The sequence below is a fragment of the Pogona vitticeps genome, chromosome 3 (genome assembly GCF_051106095.1).
Source record: "Pogona vitticeps strain Pit_001003342236 chromosome 3, PviZW2.1, whole genome shotgun sequence".
NCBI classification, from domain to species: domain Eukaryota; kingdom Metazoa; phylum Chordata; class Lepidosauria; order Squamata; family Agamidae; genus Pogona; species Pogona vitticeps.
Genome location: NC_135785.1, coordinates 265,070,416 through 265,090,533, shown reverse-complemented (window position 1 = coordinate 265,090,533; position 20,118 = coordinate 265,070,416). Strand labels below are relative to the sequence as shown.

At 49.9% G+C, this 20,118-nt stretch overlaps 2 protein-coding genes across 4 annotated transcripts in view; one reads left to right on the top strand and one right to left on the bottom strand.

The window, feature by feature from the left end:
• NUMA1 (nuclear mitotic apparatus protein 1) overlaps window positions 1–9,757 on the bottom strand; it is an 85,538-nt gene extending 75,781 nt beyond the window's left edge. Inside the window, exon 1 of the mRNA XM_072993371.2 lies at window positions 9,622–9,757. The gene's annotated coding sequence lies outside the window, so the exon portion shown is untranslated. The remainder of the gene's footprint in view (window positions 1–9,621) is intronic.
• A 100-nt stretch (window positions 9,758–9,857) lies between these two features.
• LRRC51 (leucine rich repeat containing 51) lies at window positions 9,858–19,482 on the top strand. Of its 3 annotated transcripts, none has more exons than XM_020791912.3 (6): window positions 9,858–9,997; window positions 13,358–13,383; window positions 15,524–15,616; window positions 15,828–16,033; window positions 16,741–16,889; window positions 19,249–19,482. In XM_020791912.3, exons 3-6 carry the CDS (start codon window positions 15,532–15,534, stop codon window positions 19,388–19,390), a joined length of 582 nt encoding a protein of 193 aa, XP_020647571.1. In that variant the 5' UTR covers window positions 9,858–9,997; window positions 13,358–13,383; window positions 15,524–15,531; the 3' UTR covers window positions 19,391–19,482. The 3 variants fall into 3 exon arrangements, with proteins under 3 accessions (XP_020647571.1, XP_020647570.1, XP_078246695.1); XM_020791911.3 differs by having other exon boundaries at window positions 9,880–9,997; window positions 15,519–15,616; XM_078390569.1 differs by lacking the exons at window positions 9,858–9,997; window positions 13,358–13,383 and adding an exon at window positions 13,958–14,604 and having other exon boundaries at window positions 15,519–15,616.
• The last annotated feature ends 636 nt before the right edge of the window (window positions 19,483–20,118 follow it).

Here is a 20,118-nt window from a genome sequence, read left to right as displayed (position 1 = left end):
TATGGCTCAATAAGAAGCTGACGACACATACAAAGATCCAAGTCTACAGAGCCTGTGTCCTAAGCACACTCCTGTACTGCAGCGAGTCCTGGACCCTTTGTGCACGGCAGGAGAGGAAGCTGAACACGTTCCATATGCGTTGCCTCCGACGGATTTTTGGCATCACCTGGCAGGACAAAGTCCCAAACAGAGTAGTCCTAGAACAAGCTGGAATTTTCAGCATGAATACATTGCTGAAACAGCGACGTCTACGTTGGCTTGGGCACGTCGTGAGAATGGCTGATGGTCGGATTCCAAAGGACCTCCTGTATGGAGAATTAGTGCAGGGAAATCGCCCCAGAGGGAGACCACAGCTGCGATACGAGGACGTCTGCAAGCGAGATCTGAAGGCCTTAGGAATAGACCTCAACAGATGGGAAACCCTGACATCTGAGCGTTCAGCCTGGAGGCAGGCACTGCATCGTGGCCTCTCCCAATTTGAAGCGACCCTTGCCCAGCAGGCCGAGGCAAAGAGGAAATCACAAAAGCAGCAAAACCAGGGAGCTGGACAGGGGACAGATTGGATTTGTCTTCAGTGTGGAAGGGATTGTCACTCTCGAATTGGCCTCCTCAGCCACACTAGACGCTGTTCCAAGTCCTCCACACAGAGCACGCTACCATAGTCTTTCGAGACTGAAGGATGCCTAACCATGTGTGCACATGCACACACTATAAATGATTGGGAATCACCCAGCTGCTACTGAGGCCATGTCTGCAAATGGATAGAGCTTCCCTTATCTAATTATCTTGGCTTCCAGCTTGCACTGTGCCTGAACCCTCTTGACATGAACTCGATGGAGCTCGTGCAGGGTGGCGGTGGAAAGGAATCCAATTTCCAAGTCAAAGCAGGAAGAAGTTCTACTGTAATGGGATTGGCTCTCTGCAAGCCTGGGTAGAAAGGCCAAATGCTGCCTGGCATTAAGATGGAACTTCGAAGGGTCTGGAATTTTTCCAGAGATGAATTGCACAATCATTGCAAGAGAGGCAAAGAAACAGTAATTCTTAAAGAAAAAAGCAACTTCCTCTGCTTCTTGAGTCTCCCACACTATCTTTACCCAAGAAGATTCTTCAACTTTCCTTTGTTTGTAGCCACCAACCAATTACAACTTCCTCCCTCTGCTGTTTGCCTTAGAAGGGGTTCCATCTCTCTCTCCCCCCCCATCTCAGATTCCCCAAAACCTCATCAAACTTACCATCTCAGATACAGTGGGGTCTCTACTTAAGAACTTAATCCGTATTGGAAGGTGGTTCTCAAGTTGAAAAGTTCTTATGTTGAATCTGCATTTCCCATAGGAATGCATTGAAAACCATTTAATCCATATCTGCTCTTTTCCGTCCATAGAAACTACAGTGGAACCTCTACTTAAGAGCTGAATCCGTTTTGGAATGGTGTTCTTAAGTTGAAACGTTCTTAAGTTGAAGGAAAAATTTCCCACAGGAATGGACTGAAAACCAATTAATCCGTTCTGGCTGTTTTTTTGTTATGTAGAGGTGCGTTCGTACATTGAAGCATTAGTTCCCATAGGAACTAATGCAAAGCTGGTTAATACGTACTCCACCACTAGGGGGAGAATTTTTTTTTTAACCTAAGATGACCTAAGGTTAAAAAAAGAGCAGGAAAGGTTTTTTTTTCCTGTTCTTATCTTGGATTTCTGTTCTCAAGTAGAAGCAAAATTTAGCAAATGGAGCTGTTCTTAAGTTGGATTGTTCTTAAGTAGAGACGTTCTTAAGTAGAGACCCCACTGTATGTTCTGTAATCGACAATGGCCCCCTCTTTCCTGTTGCCAGATCTCCCATTGCCTCTTTGTCATTCCTTTGCGAAGTCAGCCCCTGCCCCTGCCATCTTTGCCCAATTAGTTTTCCCTCTGACACAATCTCCCGAGTAAAGACCATGCCATTTCTCCTCAGGTATTGTGTTGTATTTGTTAGTGTTTAAAATTAAATACTAAGAGCAAAATGCCCTTGTTTATAAGAAGCTAAACCATTAATACATTCATGTATGCTTTAAAAGTCTCCTGCTGCAACTTCAATATCAATCAGCACTAACAAAATTCTCCACTCTCACAGCATGTTTACTTACAGCTTATTGCTTGCCCCAGAATAGGGAATAAAATGAATCTTCAGATTCTATTCCCAAGGCAGTGGAATACTTCTTGATATTTCTTAGTTTTGTGCTCTATCCCATTTCTCTGTTCCTTCTGGTTTTACTCATTACAGTCCTCCATACACAGAGGTTCATATGGAAGTTAATCACCATTATTATCTGGAATGGAAACCCACTTCTCATGAATTAATCTGTTTAACTATGTCAAGATGTCACTGTTGCCTCCCATCTACTATGTACTTGTCAAACTGTATGCCTAACCTTTCCCTCCCCCATTCAAGTACTGTATAAGTATCCATAGTTGCTCAAGGAATGGAGGCAACCTAAACTCCAGTTTTCCAGAGCTGGAGGTAATGAAACAAGTGGAACAGAATGGAGTGGTGATGACGGCAGAAAATTTGGAGTGAATCCAACCAAACATGGTTAGATTGTGTTCAGAGGAAATTATTCTTCTCTGCTGCCACTGTGTCTGCGCAAAGCCAGCCAACAGAACTGTTTTGCATAGTCAAGGGTTTATTACACATTCAACAAGATCTTATTTTTACACAGCAATAAGATATAGGCTACTCTCCTGAAAAGGACAAAAGCTGTTTCCATAGCTGTAAATACTCAACTATCCAACAAACAGCAACAGAGCACGGACAGAGTTCCGACTCCTGTCCTCTGAAGATGCCGGCCACAGAGATCGGACAAACATCAGTAAGAACAATTCTCAGAACACCGCCAAAGAGCCTGAAAAACCCACAACAACCATCAGATCCCGGCCATGAAAGCCTTCGAGAATACATTAAATTGAGGCAATAGTCTGTGCAGCTATGGGCTAAAATCCACAAAGGCTATGTTAAGCAAAACTTGCTAGTTCTTAAGATGCCATTAGACACTTTGCTGTTGCTGATGTTGCCTCAGTAAATCAGTGAACTGAAATCTGTGCACATGGTGCTTTACAAAGTAATGTGTATAAATCAGGTTCCTGCCTGCAGAACAATTAGCATGGATCAAGGGTGTATATAGCAAAAAGAAAAAGTTTCAACAAGAGAATTAATATTAATTAATACTGGGAAATTCTCATCTGTATTTCGACTACGTTACATGATAAGGAGTGAGACTGAAGACCCTGGCCAATGTCTTGACTGAGTATGTACATTTATGTGGTACAAACCAAAAGATGTCATCATCTGGCACCAGTAACATTTAATGTAAAGTAATTAAAAGCTGCCTGTTCCCTCTTCCTTCCACCCTGGAAAAGCCTTTGGCGGCCCCTTAGAATCAGGGAGGATGAACGTTTAATAATCAAAAATCACTGCTGGATTACCAGCACCAGGATCAGGACTGAATGTGATTTTTGACTCTGAAAGACTTCCTGCTCCAATTCCAAAGCTCTCCAGGGCACAAGAGAGGCCGAGGGAGCCCTGGAATCTGAATGGAGTGGTATAGGCACCTTTTAATTAATTTAAATTAGATATTGCCAGCACTGGATGATGACATCATCTGGTCTGTGTTGCATAGCTTTACCTAAGAGGATTTTGCCCACAGGGAAATATTTATGCAGTCAATTCTTCAGCAGAGCCCTGAACAGAGATCAATGCTTCTTAATACCCTTCACAAAATAAGAGGCTTTCACAAAATTCTTGCACACAGCAAAAAATAAATAAATAAATAAACAAAAAAACCTAGCTTCTTTTTCACAAGAACACTAGCTTCAACACAAAATCCTTCTTGAGAATGGAATTCATTACAATGAAACTCTTCAAAGACAAAAGCCTAATACAGTTGTGATTCAGCGCATAGATGTTTAGCATTAACTATACCTACTGACAGGATGTTTATTCTAACCATCACTTTGAAAGTTTATTAGTAGCGTTTACCATATAATTGTCATTTTCGGTATTCCATTTTACTTTGTTCCTCCCCCACTACCACATAAACTGTACATTAAACCAGTGGTCTTAACACTGCATTTCATGCATCTGAGGAAGTGGACTGTACTCCATGAAAGCTCATGCTGACATATTTATTTATTAAATTCATACCATACCCATCTAGACCGAAGTCTACTCTGGGCGGCTAACAATAATAGATGGAATAAAAATAATATAATAAAATGAAAAACAACAGTAGTAATATAGTTCAAGATGGGAAAATATTTAAGTGATGACAGGAGGGAAAGCCATATATTTGTTAGCTTTAAATATATAAAACGTATATTTTGAAGATACAGTGGTGCCCCGCATAGCGACGATAATCTGTTCAGGAAAAACCGTTGCTATCTGGATTCGTCGCTATGCGAAAAGAAAAAGCCCATAGGAATGCATTAAACCCCATTTAATGCGTTCCTATGGGCTTAAAACTCACCTTTAAGCAAAAATTCTCCATATGGCCGCCATTTTCGCTGCCCGGTTTGCGAGGAATGGGCGCGAAAACACAGCGGCCGGCCATTTTTTTCTGCGGCCACTTTGGAACCGCCAATCAGCTGTTTTAAAAACATCACTATGCGAAAATCGGTACGCGAAACAGCTTACCGATAATCGCAAAGCGATGTTTTACCGTTATGCGACCGCAAAAAATCTGTCGCTATGCAGATTCGTCATTAAACGAGGTGCTCATTAAGCGAGGCACCACTGTATAAAATATATGTTAGTCTCAAAAATGCAGCAGTTACTGCTTTCTTTTTTACTGTATGATAATTGATAGGGCAGACTCTTTCAAAAATTCCATGGAAGAAATGTTTTTTGACAGTGAATTCAAAACAAAAGTTAGTTCCAGGTAACTCTTCCAGGAGGGACTTCCAGGTCCAAGAGATAGCAAATGAGAAGCCAAGAATAAGGAGGTTAACAAGGGTTCAGAAGGGTGCTGTTGGGAAATTCAAGCATGTCAGACACAGATGCCATAATAGCAAAGTGAAGGCGTCAAGGAATGAGGAAGCTGGTCAGTGACTCTGCCATCCTGCAGGACTTGGCTCTCCCAGTTGTGGAGGCTGCGGGGAGTCATACTCCCACTGCACATTAGATTCTATAGAAGGTGCCTGCTAAAGAACAATTCCCAGGAAGCACTATGGCAGTTTTCTTTTTTTTCAATTATGGCCAGAGAAGACAGCTGATATGGTGGTAGCCTAGGTAGGACTGGGTTATTTATTGGGAGGAGGGGGGACAAGTCTAGAGGTCTGTTGATTTGTGTTTGTGGGCTGCAACTCTGAACATTCTGCTTGGGGAATTCTTGGAAAACTCTGCCAGTTGGAGTCAGAGAATACCTCTAGAAATATCTGGCCCTATATTTGAAAAAGATGCTGAGCAGGGACTGGTGAAGCAGTAAGAAGCCTGCAGTGGCATAACTAGCTCCATCCGGTGAAAGGCTGATAGGGATACATCATGCACATGGGGGAGGAGTGAAGAAATGCACAACACAAGAAGGTGCAGCACTCAAGTTACATTACTTAGGGTAAATTTTGGTTGGCCTGAGTAACTGTATGCAATACTCCAGGTGTGGCCTTACCAGCAATTTGTACAATGGCATTAGAATGTTGGCTGTTTTATTTTCTATCCCCTTTTTTAATGAGACCTAGCATGGAACTGGCCTTCTTTACTGCCGCCAGCACACCAAGATCTCTTTCCAGATCCATCACGGACAGTTCAGAACCCTCAGAGCCTGCAAACTCGGCCACCTCACTCCTTATCCCTGTGTCTCCAGGTCATTGATTAACAAGGCTGAAAAACAACAGTCCCAGGACAGATCCCTGGGGCACACCACTCTTCACCTCTCTCCTAACTTGCAGGTTAGGATAAGGGACGACATTAATAAGGAAGACAGATGACTTAAATGTCCAAGTTTGCACTGGATAATTGAAATCGAATTGGAGCACCCTGAGCAGTCAACTCCCTCCTTCACGGATTGCTGCCTTGTTGTGGCGAAGGGGCTTGAGTAACTCAGGGAAGCTATGGGCTATGCAGTGCAGGGCCACCCAAGACGGACAGGACATAGTGGAGAGTTCTAACTAAACGCAATTCACCTGGAGTAGGAACTGGCAATGCCACCCCAGTATCTTTGCCAAGAAAACCCCATGAACAGAAATAAAAGGCTAAAAGATATGATGCTGGAAGATGGGACTCTCAGGTCGGAAGGCGTTCAACATGTTACTGAGAAAAAGCAGAGGACAAATACAAGTAGCTCCAGAGCTAATGAAGTGGTTGGGCCAAAGCTGAAAGGACGCTCAGCAGTGGACACGCCTGGAGGTGAAAGGAAAGTCCGATGCTGCAAAGAAAAATACTGCACAGGAACCTGGAATGTAAGATCTATGAACCTTGGGAAGCTGGAGGTGGTCAAACAGGAGATGGCAAGAATAAACATTGACATCCTGGGTGTCAGTGAACTAAAATGGACAAGAATGGGTGAATTCAATTCAGATGATTATCATATCTACTACTGTGGGCAGGAATCCTGCAGAAAGAATGGAGTAGCCCTCATAGTCAACAAAAGAGTGGGAAAAGCTGTAATGAGATATAATCTCAAAAATGATAGAATGATGTCAATATGAATCCAAGGCAGACCTTTCAACATCACAGTAATCCAAGTTTATGCACCAACCACCAATGTGAAGGACACTGAAATTGACCAATTTTATGAACTTACAACACCTTCTAGAACTGATACCAAAGATGTTCTCCTCATTCTAGGGGATTGGAATGCTAAGGCAGGGGGTCAAGAGATAAAAGGAACAACAGGAAGTTTGGTCTTGGAGTTCAAAACAAAACAGGGCAAAGGCTAATAGAGTTTTGTGAAGAGAACAAGCTGGTCATCACAAACACTCTTTTCCAACAACACAAGAGGCGACTCTACACATGGAAATCACCAGATGGGCAATACCGAAATCAGATTGATTATATTCTCTGCAGCCAAAGATGGAGAAGCTCTATACGGTCAGCAAAAACAAGACCTGGAGCTGATTGTGGCTCTGATCATCAGCTTCTCATAGCAAAATTCAAGCTTAAACTGAAGAGAGTAGGAAAAACCACTGGGCTAGTCAGGTATAATCGAAACCAGAAAAATATCTACTTCTGCTTCATTGACTATGCAAAAGCCTTTGACTGTGTGGACCACAGCAAACTATGGCAAGCCCTTAAAGAAATGGGAGTGCCTGACCACCTTATCCATCTCCTGAGAAACCGATATGTGGGACAGGAAGCAACAGTTAGAACTCGACATGGGACAACTGATTGGTTCAAAATTGGGAAAGGAGTACGACAAGGCTGTATATTGTCTCCCTGCTTATTCAACTTATATGCAGAATACCTCATGCGAAAGCCTGGAATGGAGGAATCTCAAGTTGGAATCAAGACTGCTGGAAGAAATATTAACAACCTCCGATATGCAGATGATACCACTCTGATGGCAGAAAGTGAGGAGGAATTAAGGAACCTCTTAATGAGGGTGAAAGAGGAGAGTTCAAAAAACGGTCTGAAACTCAACATCAAAAAAACTAAGATCATGGCCACTGGTCCCATCACCTCCTGGGAAATAGAAGGGGAAGATATGGAGGCAGTGACAGATTTTACTTTCTTGGGGTCCATGATTACTGCAGATGGAGACAGCAGCCACAAAATTAAAAGACTCCTGCTTCTTGGGAGGAAAGCGATGACAAACCTAGACAGCATCCTAAAAAGCAGAGACATCACCTTGCCAACAAAAGTCCGCATAGTCAAAGCTATGGTTTTTCCTGTAGTGATGTATGGAAGCGAGAGCTGGACCATAAAGAAAGCAGACCGACGAAGAATTGATGCCTTTGAATTGTGGTGCTGGAGGAGGCTCTTGAGAGTCCCCTGGACTGCAAGGAGAACAAACCTATCAATTCTAAAGGAAATCAACCCTGAGTGCTCGCTCACTGGAAGGACAGATCCTGAAGCTGAGGCTATAATACTTTGGTCATCTCATGAGAAGAGAAGACTCCCTGGAAAAGACCCTGATGTTTGGAAAGTGTGAAGGCAAGAGGAGAAGGGGACGACCAAGGATGAGATGGTTGGACAATATCATCGAAGCTACCAGAATGAATTTGACACAGTGGAAGATAGGAGAGCCTGATGTGCTCTGGTCCATGGGGTCACGAAGAAGAGTCGGGCACGACTAAACGACGACGATGAGCAGTCAACTCCAAGCCGTTTAAAAAGCTGTCTGTTCTTTTAAGCCCCAGCTGCAAACAACCGCCAGTCTCTGATTTGTCTATCCTTTGCCTCCCTTGCACTTTTCAATTTAAAAAACAAAAAACAAAAATCCGAACTTTTCCTGCCTCCCAAGAGCGCCACAGAAGAGGCAGAAGTGAACTTTTCTTCACAGCGTTGCCCCAGCCCAGCAAGAAGCGTTTCTTCCCCTTGTCAGAGATGCAAGTTCAGTCTGCCTAAGCTCTGCAGCCGCAGAGGAACCCCCCCCCCATGCCAAAGGCTGGGGACACCCCAAGGTCCCGGGCCTCCTTCTTCACAGGGTCCGACCAACTTCCCCTCCCTCACGAGGCTGTGACGAGAGGGAAGGGTGTGGCGGAAGAGGAGAAGGAGGAGCGCCAGGGCCTGCCAGCGCCCGGTTCGAGCCCCCAGGGCAGCCCTCCAACCCACTGGGTGACTTTGGGTGAGGGTGCCGGGGAAGGGGGGAACAGGGAGAAACAACAATAAAACCCCTCTCACATACATACACAGACACACAGAGAGAGAAAGCCCTCTCTAAGGGGCAGCAACTGCCTAAGGGAGTCTTAGGAGCTCCTTCAGCATTTGTAGGGTTAAAAAGAGGGTCGGGGCTCTGAACTCCGGAAACCATCCAGGAGACTGAGCTGCCAGACAGTCTCACACAGAGACACACAACTCTCTCTCTCTCTCTCTCTCTCTCTTGCCTGGCCTACCTCACAGGGCTGTGGTGGGGATAAGACCCGGAGGAGGAGGAGGGGGAGAGGCGCGCCCGTCCGCCTTGCCAGGAGAAAGAAGAACGAGGCCCGACCACCTCCGCCGAAAGAAAGAAGGAAAGCTAGAGAGAGAGAGAGAGAAGAGGGGTCCCGAGCGGGGGGAGGGGGAGAGAGAAACCCACCAGGCGGCGAAGGCGAGGCTTTCCCCGGGGAACCAAAGCCGCCGCCTTCGCGCTTTCCTTCTTTCCTTTCCCCGACCCCGGACACCCACCCGCCGCATCCCTCCAGGGGCTGAACTCCCTCAAGTCCTCCCGGCGGGAAGGAAGGAGGAGAGCCGAGCCACCCCCCCCCCCCGGCTGCGGCCTGGGTCCGGGTCCGAGTGGCGGCCGGAGGAGCCTCGCTCCCGCAAGGAAGCCGGCTGCCCGCCCGAGGAGGCCGAGACCGAGAGAGAGAAAGGGAGGCCCGGCCGCCGCCGCCGCCGCCTCCTCCTCCTGTTTCTTCCTGAGGGAAATTTTCCTTTTCCTCCTGAGGTAAAAAAAAACGGCCTTTCCCGCCAACTCAAAGTTGCCCGACCGACCGACCGACCAGCCCCGGCCTAGCCTACCTGAGAGCCGCCACCCGTGCCGTAGCCGCGGCTGCTTCTCCACCTCCCGCTCTTGCAGGCCGAGGCCCGTCCCGACGGAGCCACCGACCGACCGGGACAGCGACGGGGCCCGAACCTCCGCCTCAGCCGGCGCCACCCGCTCCCGACAGGCCGCGCGTCTCCTGTTCTCGGCTCCTGAGGCAGCAACTACATCTCCCGGCGGCCCCCGCGCGGCCCTCGGGAGGGGGGGAGGAGGAGGAGGAGGAGCACGCACGCAAGCCCCGCCTTGCCCCGCCCCCGCGGGGGAGGAGTTGCCCTGTGTTCCTGTTGCCCCGGCGACGCCCCGCCCCCGCGTGCCCCGGCGGAGGCAGAAGGAGCCGAGGGGGCGCCCAGGATGGTGAGTGTGCAAATCCGGGCACGAGGGCGTGACTTTTTGGAGGGAGGGGGGAGAAAACCCGAGGCCCTGGTGCAAGGCACGTGATTATTCGAGCGTGGAAATGGGATAGGATGGGGGGGGAGAAACACCCCACCTCCCTGCAGGCTCGTCAGTGCTCTGGCCAAGGGGACCCCTGTGGATTACAGCACCCATAATTATTATTATTATTATTATTATTATTATTATTATTATTATTATTATTATTATTATTATTATTATTATTATTATTAATTGAACTTATATACCGCCCCATAGCGCTACAAGCATTCTCCGGGCGGTTTACAAGTTAATCATGCAGGCTACACATTGCCCCCCCAGCAAGCTGGGTACTCATTTGACCGACCTCGGAAGGATGGAAGGCTGAGTCAACCTTGAGCCGGCTACCTGGGATTTGAACCCCAGGTCGTGAGCACAGTTTTAGCTGCAGGACAGCGTTTTAACCACTGCTCCACGAGGCTCACTACGGGGCAACACATGAAAGCCTCTGCGAAGCCGCTGCCGCCATCATCATCATCACCCTCAGGTGCCCTCAAAGTCAGTTCCGACTCATGGCGACCCATTTTCAAGGGTTTTCCAGGTACAGAGAGGCCTCAGGCGGGGGTCTCCCCTTCCCTTCCCTTCCTCTGGGGACTGCCCTGCAGCTGCCCCGAGGCCACCCAGGCTGGCTCTTCTTCCAGCAGGCACAGCGGTGGATTTGAACTCCCAACCTCTGGCTCCACAGCCAGAGACCTAAACCACTGAACAATCCAGCCAGCCGGCTAGACTAACCCTCTAAGGTCAAGTCCATTCTGACTTATGGCGACCCTTGGCTGGGTTTTCTAGGGAGCGAATACTCAGAAGGGGCTGACCCTTCCCTTCTCCTGGGACCGCGCAGGTGGACCAAGGCTACACAGGCTGCCTCTCCTCATAGGAGGGAATCGAACTCCTCACCTCTGGCTTGACAATCGGAAACCCAAATCACGGGGAAAACAAAACAGAACGTCACCACTGAGGTGGTGTTGGTTTTTTTTTTTTTAACATTCGTTGGGATTTCTTGCAGCCCATACATTAAAGAGACGAGTTCAAGGAAGCACGCCACAGGCCCAGAACCTCCCCTTTGCACAGGTGCAATCATGGTCTGGTGCTTTTCCCCACCCTTGGACTGTTGTTTGTCGATCTTTTAGCAACTGAAGAAGAACCACCCTCACTACACATTTGATCTCCATCAGACCCATGCCAGAGTAAGAATGGAAAATATGTATTTTCTGGACGGGAATCACAACAGCCATGAAAGAGCATCAACGCCATCCCTGCAGAGCGTTCAAGTTTAACCATGTTCACAAACTAAAGAGGAGCCAGTGTTCCCCATGTCCTGAGTTCAGCAGAGGCACCATGAGCCGGAAGCATGTGGCTTCACCCACCGGCCCTTTCTGCTCAAGCACTCCAAGGGTCATCATCCTGTTTGAAGTCAGGCTGCAACAGCTCCAGACCGTATGCATGGAGGCAGAGGCAGAGCACCAGACACAAGAGCCCGGGCGGGGGGGGGGAGCCTGGACAGGGGAAAGAGCTCTGCTTCGTTCACGTCCGGCACTTGCAAAAGGTCAGCAGCCCCAAATGGCGGATGTTCTGGGAGTTCTCATCCCAAAAGTAACTTCCTGGAATGCTGGCCGCCTGCCTCTGTTCTGTGCAACTTCCAGCCCGTTTTCTTTGCCTGAGAAGTAACGCCGGAGACGGACATCTTAGCCAAACCCCGTTGATTCCCCTTGAGCTCACGCAGGCTGCTGTGCATAACCAGAGCCAGCCTTGGTGCAAATGTTCTTCTCCTCGATGGCCATCCCTAGAAGGCGACCCACGTTGTTGGTGGAGGCTCTGCTCTCGGTCTCCCTCGCAGCCACAACCTCCCCCCCCGTGGGCAGGCTGGGAAAAGAGGCCGGTCTCTCCACGGCCACGGAAAGCCAGCCTCAGACCACGTCTGTTCTCCTCCTGCTGGCGAACGAGCCCCTGTTTGTTCAGACCCGCTTTTGGCATTTTGGCTCATGTCTTTGTTGGATGTCTTAGAAGAGGGAGCCCTTTAAGTTTGCGCAAGCATCTCGGGCCAAACCCAGAGGGAATGATGATAATAAAGAAGACAAAAACCCTGTGGCACCTTAAAATCTGTTATATTTTAATGCTGAGTTTTCATGAAACATAGTCCACTGCTTCAGACCTACGAGGTAAAATAGACAGTGACACGGTAGAACATTCATGCCCAGCTTAAAGGTACAGCGGTGCAAGGTTGCGTTTCACACATGCAATCATTTAGGTTCAGTTCTTTTGACGTCTGGATTTGTAAACATTCCCACAAGAGGCAGGAAGAACTTCTTGAAGTAGGTTTTTGTCTGGTGGGTGTAGCTTCTTTCTAAGGAAAACAGTTGTGTGAGAAGCCGTGTGGTGTGGTGGGCTAGGACTTGAGAGACCTGCATTCAAATCCCTGCTCCAATCACTGGGGGGCGGGGGGGGCAATGTGTATCCTGCATAATGAACTTGTGAACTGCCCAGAGAGTGCTTGAAGTGCAATGGGGAGGTATATAAGCAACACGCCTTTTGCTTTTGCTCAGCCATGGAAACTCACTGGGAATGGCAGTGGTAAAGGTAAAGGTAAAGGTCCCCCTTGATAATTTTTGTCCAGTCGTGTCCGACTGTAGGGGGTGGTGCTCATCCCTGTTTCCAAGCCATAGAGCCAGCGTTTGTCCAAAGACCATTTCTGTGGTCCCGACTAGACATGGAACGCCGTGACCTTCCCACCGTGGTGGTACCTATTAACTCGCATTTTGCATGCTTTCGAACCGCCAGGTTGGCAGGAGCTGGGACAAGCGACGGGGACTCACTCTGTCACATGGATTCGATCTAACGACTGCAGGTCTTCTGACCTTGCAGCACAGAGGCTTCTGCAGTTTAACCCACAGCAACCTACTGCTTTAAAATTTCCACACATCCAGAAACCCCTCTTAGGATCACCCTAAGTCAGGGGTGACTGGGTCTAACTATCATGTTTCATACAAATGCCGGAGTAGGCGATACCATTACAGACTACTAAAGAAATCATACAATCTGCTTTCATAGATCAGATGTCTACTCGGTCGTAATGATGACCACCTTGTTCTCTTTTGCTTCAATCCTATTTTTAATGCACACAGTTATGTTTTTGGGGTGACTTTGTACATGACCTGCATTCTGAGGACAGGTTGCCTTGATACCCTCTGTACACCCTGTGTTTAGAAGCAAAGCGGAATCTGCGTTATTCAGTAATAAAATGAAAAAAATAAATCTTTATTTTCTTTCTTTTTTTCTTTCTTTTTGCAGGCAAGTTCTGCTGTGTCCTATCCCAGGTGGGCAGTGGTATTAACCCCGTTTGCACGACACACCCAGAGGGGGTCCTTCAAGTGTTCATGTTAGCCCTCATTGGATGCATTTTGGGTCAGGAGATAAGAGTAGGATTTTCCCTCGAGAGCAAATTGGCCGGTTTTACTGCCTCCAAGAGTCTGAAGCCAGTGTTAAATTCAAGGATAGAGGAGTGCAACTGATGATGGGTCAGCCATGCCTGTTCTATCATCAGTGGTTGCAGCCACCCACCCCGGGAGAGGCTGGACTTGCAGCGAACTGGAGGACTGAAGCAGCCACAATTAGATGGTCACACCCACTTATTTAATTCATTTATTTAAGGTATTTTTACCCCACCTTCCTCTTTAAAAAAAAAAGGACCCAAGGCTTATATCATGAAAAGACAATATTAAAAACCCCAAAACAGCAAGTATACAAATATTAAAACACGTCAGACAAATGGCACACATAAAATAGCAAACAAAATCAACACCAAAACCAGATTCAACGTAACAAGGCATAACACTGCTTTTGTAATCATTATCTTAGAACGGCAGAGTGGGAAGGGACCCTATGGATTATCCAGTCCAGCCCCGGTCAAGGAGGGCCTGTTGGGGAATTGAACTCCCTACCTCTGGCTCCGCCGCTGGAGACCTTACTCACAGAGCTAATCGCTAAGAAAAAGCCTGTCTGAAGATAAAAAGTCTTCACCTGCTTGCAGAAGGACAGCAAAGATGGGGCCAATCCAGCTTCCAGTGGGAGGGAGTTCCAGAGTCTCTAAGAGCAGCCACAGAGAAGGCCCTTCTCCCATGTCCCCACCAAGCACGCCTGTGAAGATGGTGGGGCTGAGAGAAAAATGCCTCTCTTGATGATCTTTGCTTTGTTTTGGCTAAATTAGATAAAGTCTAAGTACATTCGTCCAGCCAAGAGGCCCACGGAGGGAGATGTGATCTTTGAGACAGATTGGACCCAAGCCGTTTAGGGCTTCATAGGTTAAAACCAGCACCTTGAATTGAGACCAGAAACGGATCGGCAGCCGGTGGAGCAGCTGTTACGGGGTGGGTTATGCGATCCCAATCACCAGCCCCGGTCAGCGGTCTGGCTGCTGGGATTTTCTCAGAGATCTCCCACACACACCCTGCTCAGAATACTTCCACTGCATCCGGCTAAGAGGCAGACGGCTGCAAAGACGCTGGAGGCTCAAAAGACAACGCATCCTCTCAAACGGGGTGCAGGTGGAGGTTTTGGCTTGTCCACGATCCCTCGCACGTGGCTGTGCTTTCTTGGTACCACTAGCTGTTGATGCCTGAAGCATCTGGAGGGCCGAAGCCCCCAGCCTGACGAGAAAAAGTCACTCTCTCCTACCGCCCCCCCCCACACACACACACACTACCAACTGGGCCAGGAACCTTTCAGTTGTGCCTTTTTTTAACAGAGGGAGGAAGGAAGGCCGAGAGGTGATGGTTTGTTTACCCAAGGTGCCCTTCGGGATCTGTCCTTCACCCTTCAACCCTGAAGCCTAGGATTCCGCCTGTTGCTCCCACTTCCCGGGGCCAGGGCGGCAACCCGTTCGAGGGGGAGCGTTGGGCCGCCTTTCTCTGGTCTCCATCCCTGAAACATGAGCCAGGTGTTGCCCTCCTGCCCCTGGCACAGTTTGGAAGGCTGGCCAGAGCGCGGCTGCCACTCCTTCCAGGGAGACTCCAAGGGCTTTCCATCCACCACAGCCCCCTCTTCTGCTTTTGGCCTGCCCCGTCTCCCCTCGCCGCCCCTTTTTGTTGCACCTCAAGGCCAAGGTGGGGGTTTTCCTGAAAACAGATTGGTCCCAGAAGAGCCCACTTGCTTGCAGGCCGCCTTCTTCCTTTGCCCAGGAAAGTCTGAGTCTGACTCCTCTCCTCCCTGGTTTCCCCAAGCACCCACCGCAACACGGCCAGACCAGGCCATTTGGGGGGTTGGGGGGTGGCAGGAGGGCAGAGGGAAGCAAGGGTGTCCTTGGCTGGCCATGTGACAGCAGGTGCCCCCTGGGGGTGTGGGAGCGCCTGAGCAGCGTGGGCCAATGGGGGGTTGCAAGCGGCCATGGAGAGCCCACCCACCCCCTGTGGCGTCTGGGGTTAACCCCTCTGCCTGTGTGATTGTGTTTGCCTAGCACAGCTGGACGGATGTGCACCCGGTGGAATTACAGCAGGGCCTCCCTCCAGGCTCCCCCCTTAGACTACTCCTTCCGTGGCATCAGCTTCTTGCAAGGTAAGACCGAAGCCCGTCGACTCCATGTCTTCTGTGGTCTGTTCCGAGGCCAGAACCTCCGTAGAGAACGTGGTTGGAGGTGAAACCCTTGGCCGGATCTTCCTCCCCCCCCGCTGTCGGCCCAATTCACGCACGGCGCTAAGGGCGCATCAGGAGCCTCTGCAGCCCTCCACCCAAACCCAGCTCCTCCGTCTCTTGCTTTTGCCACCAGACCTGCTGACGGAGGAGCCACGTCCGGGCCTGAAACCCATCAAGCTGTCGGAAGGGGGCCGGTTTCTGACCCAGGCCATCCGGCTCAACAACAACACTCTCAATGAGCTGACCGACTTCTCGGACATCATGGCGAAGCTGCTGGAGTATCCTGAGGACATCTATTGGGTCGACCTCTCCTTCAACGACCTGCCCATCATTGACCCGGTACATACGGGCAGCAGTTGCTTCCAGAGCCACATGGGGCTCATCATTGTTAGACAAGTGCAACGTGGAAAACCCTTCCCTCTCCCAGTCTCTCTGCTTCATGTCTCGGACTGCCAAGCGGCATTTCCCTCCCTGTTTATTAGCTGCTCCCAGAACCTTTTCGTCTGGAAGGAATGGTTCAGGGCCTCCAAGACCAGTCTCCTCAAAGGGGGGGCCTCCCAGAATGGCCACCCCCGACAGCAATCCCACCACAGGTGGAGAAAGCCTTTTTTCAATTGAAAGAAATAACGGTCAGCCCCAGAACCACACGGAAAGCTAGAAAGCTTCCTTTAAAACAAACAAGCACAGGAGCATAAAGCAGAAGCCAAAGGCAGGTAGCGCAGGATCTGGCTCACTTTAAAGCAGGAGGGGGGTGGTCCTTTGTCCCTCCAGATGTTTTGGACTACAGCAGCCATAATCCTTGACTACTGGCCTTGCTGGCTGAGGCTTCTGGGAACCAATGTCCAAAATATCTGGACAACCAGATGTTTTATACTTTTTAAAGGAGAAAGGCAGGGTAAACAATTTTAAATAAATAACCAAAGGTTCTCTCTCACTCACAATTTTTTAAAAGAAAAAGGCAGGGGGTAAGGCGTGTGGCTGGCGGGGGTGGCGATAAGATTTCTCAACCCTGCTCCTGCAGCTGCTCTCTCTCTCTTTCTCCTCAGGTGCTGACCTCCTACTACAACCTCCACAACCTCAACCTCCACGGGAACAGCATCCAGCACCTGTCCGAAGTGGACAAACTGGCCGTGCTGCCCAACCTGCGCAGCCTGACCCTGCACGGAAACCCCGTGGAAGAGGAGAAAGGCTACAGGTAACAAGAAGGCAGCTGCAGGGAGCGATCCAGGGCAGGAGCGGGGGGTGGGGTGGGGGTGGGAGCAGGGCAAGACCTCTGACTCAGCCGGTCTTGGTGGCTTCGTTTTTTTTGTACAAGGGAGGTGGCCGTGCGTGCATTGGGTTTACGCACACCAAAGAGCCCCTGTTCTATAAAGGGGGAAAGGAAGACCATTCCCCACTCCTGCCGGGTCGGCAGCAAGGGGCAAGCCGAAGGATTCTGTTGCCCTTTTTTTTTTGCCTAGGAGAGGATTTCCCCACCAGGCCACTGCCTTCCTTCAGCCATTTAGTCGATTTAATCCATCAGTGAGGATTAAATGGGCACAGTCCTTCTCAAGGAAAACCCCTCCTTCTTTCGGAATCCATTGGGAAGTGAAGGGATGAGCTGGTCAGCCCTGTGTTGTCCCGGAGCCAGAGGTCCACAGGAGAAGGGGGGGGGCCCTTTTGCAGCCCCAAGGAGGGCCGGGATCCCAGCCTGAAGACCAGGGTGTCAAGACACCTCCCCTCCCACAAACAGGGTGGGAGGCTAGCCCAAGTGAGAGAGAGAGAGACCTCTGTAATCTATGGAGCCTTGGGTTCTGGATTGTATGCAGGGACCACATGGCCATTTTTCTTCCTTTGTGTGTGAATGCCGGTCTTTTCCCTGATTAGAGGGAACACGGAGATCCTTCCCCCCACCCCCCCCACCCCCCCACCCCCCAGACTCTGTGGCCTGGCTTCCCTCTCAGGGAAGATAACAACTTCAGAGGCCTTCCGTCCTTGATCGGTCCAAGATTCCATTAATCAACAACTACCCAAAAAAAAAAAGGGCAACTAGAGGATCTTGTGACATTTAAAGACCAACAAGTTTTCTTGGGCCTGAGTGTTTGTGGACTTCTGCCAGACCACTGGGAGACTAGGAACTTTTTTATTTCTGTTATACACATTTATCGGTCTCATGCACGCAGGCCCTGTCTGAGGGGTGGGTGCGGTGTAACATTCCATATACCTGACGCAGTGAATTGAAGCCCCCAAAACGGTGGGTGATGCCCAGTAAATCTTGGTGGTTTTTAAAGTGATGACAGATTCTTGGCAGGTTTAGCTGCAGCAGCCTCTCGAAGTTGAATTTCCCTCACCAACCCACCCCTGGAAATTTCAGCAGGGCCCCGGCACTGATAAAAGGAGTCGCTTTGCAGCCTAGCAGAACTGCCCTGCCCTGCAAACAGCACCTTACAGCTGGCCTGCCGGAGGGAAGTGTAAAGATCACAGGCTGCTCCAGAGCCCTTTTGCTGCTATACACAGTGGCATGACATGGTTCTCTTAAGGGAAACCTCGCCTGGTGCCGACAGCCGCCCAGAGTGGTCGACCAGACCAGATGGGCGGGATATAAATCAAATCAAATCAAATCAAATCAAAAAATCTTCCTGGGCTAGAGAGCCTTTGAAATGCCTGAGATTAGACGAGCCAGTTCCAGTCCAAAAAGGAGACCCACTTGCAGGGGTCACAGAGGACAATAGGGTAGAAAGAGTGTGCGGATGGATGGATGGATGGATGGATGGATGGATGGATGGATGGATGGATGAGGCTTCAGTTCTTCCTTAGGGCCCTGGCATCAGTCGCACCCTCCAGTCTAGCATTTCAGAAAGGCTGCTGGACCAATACAGGGGGTGCTACCCCTGGCTGACGGGTGGGCACACCGTCCAAACCTGTTGCATTTTAGGGAGACACTTGTGTTTTTGATCTGATGGCCTCCCTTCCTGCAGAACAGCAGCTAGCCAGGGGTATTTGGCCTTCGCATCTCCCAATTCTGCTGAGATGCCAGAACAAGAGATGCAGATAAACGGGCATGTCTTTAAGAAACTGCCTGGTAATGTCTTCTTTATTAAGTGAAACATAACTAGGCTTTAGAACGAACAGGAGCCGTTCTTTCCTTGGAACGCTGGCCTGCCAGAACCCGTGGTAGTTGGGCTACCCGGTTCTACTCTCCTCCAGAGTTAGGGCCAGCCATCGCCGTACTGCAGGGCTTGCTCTTCTCAAAGCAGCAGAAGCACAAGCAGCACCCCCCACACACACTAGTTCACATATTAACGTGTGCCACAGCAACGGCCTCTCCTGCCTTCAGTGCTACAACTGGGGGCACCCTGCAAGCCGCTGGGTCATACCGTAGAAACACGAGGCCAGGCCACAGGGGCCGCGCTCACCTCGAGACCAGGGGAAGACTTAAGGCTCCAGAGATGGAACCGTGCCCTCTGCCCACAGGTTTGGGAGAAAAGCTGCAGGTCTAACCCTCCTTTGATCCTCCGCGCGGGTCGGAGCTCGGCTGGGATCGGAAATGACGGAGACTCTGTCTCTTCTCCCAGGAGCTACGTCCTGTCCACCTTGCCCCAGCTGAAGACTTTTGATTTCAGCGGCGTCACCAAGCTCGATCGCTCCACGGCTGCCATATGGAGGCGGATGAACATCAAGCCCAAAGTGGTCCGGAAAAGACGGGAAAACTACTGATCACCCCACATGACCCTGGTCTGTGCCACGGGCGGGGCTGGCGGGGTTTTACTGGATGCAGCCGCCTTTATGAATAAAGCATCTGAGCAGCATGCCCTGGGAGGCTGATGGAGGACGAGAGGGGCTTGGGGGGGGGAGAGAAGGCTACAGGGGGGAAGGGAAGGCTAGGACAACCCTGAGCCAGGTTCCCTCAAAGCTCCCCGTGGGTGCCAAACGGGTGGGCCTGCTTGCCCGCTGCAGATCGAGCTCCTCCTGCTTATAGAAACAGCTTGAAGATCTCCAACCAGAGACACCCCCCTCCTCTTCCCCCTATGCAGACAGGCCCACAGAGGAGCTGGCTGTTGTCCCCACTGCCAAACGCTTATCATCCTCCAGACCATGTGAGTGCCTGGCTCAGTGTCTGGCTAAAAGCTGCCCACCTGAGCCCATGAGATCTTAATGCCATCCTTTGGTGGTCTCCTCTGTGGGAAAGATAGTCAGGAACCGGGGGGGGGGCAAGCGCATTATGTGTCAACATTTGAAGTTAAAGCAAGATGTGGGTGGAGCCCAGAGGCCCTTCAGCGAAAGCATCCGGTCACACGTCAGGATGCACACCACCCACGCTCACAGGTGGTAGAGTCGTCTACCTTAGAGGTAAGGAGACCACCCTTTCCATGAAGATCTCCCACGGGACGGGGGCCCAGGCCTGTTCAGTGGTGCAAAACCTGCAGGATCCCTGCTATCTGGAG

What these genes read in the sequence shown, in the direction of transcription:
- LRRC51 (XM_020791911.3), top strand. An exon ending in TGGCATCAGCTTCTTGCAAG is followed by an intron (nt 15,617 to 15,827) that starts GTAAGACCGAAG and finishes TTTTGCCACCAG; the next exon opens with ACCTGCTGACGGAGGAGCCA. An exon ending in GAAGAGGAGAAAGGCTACAG is followed by an intron (nt 16,890 to 19,248) that starts GTAACAAGAAGG and finishes CTCTTCTCCCAG; the next exon opens with GAGCTACGTCCTGTCCACCT.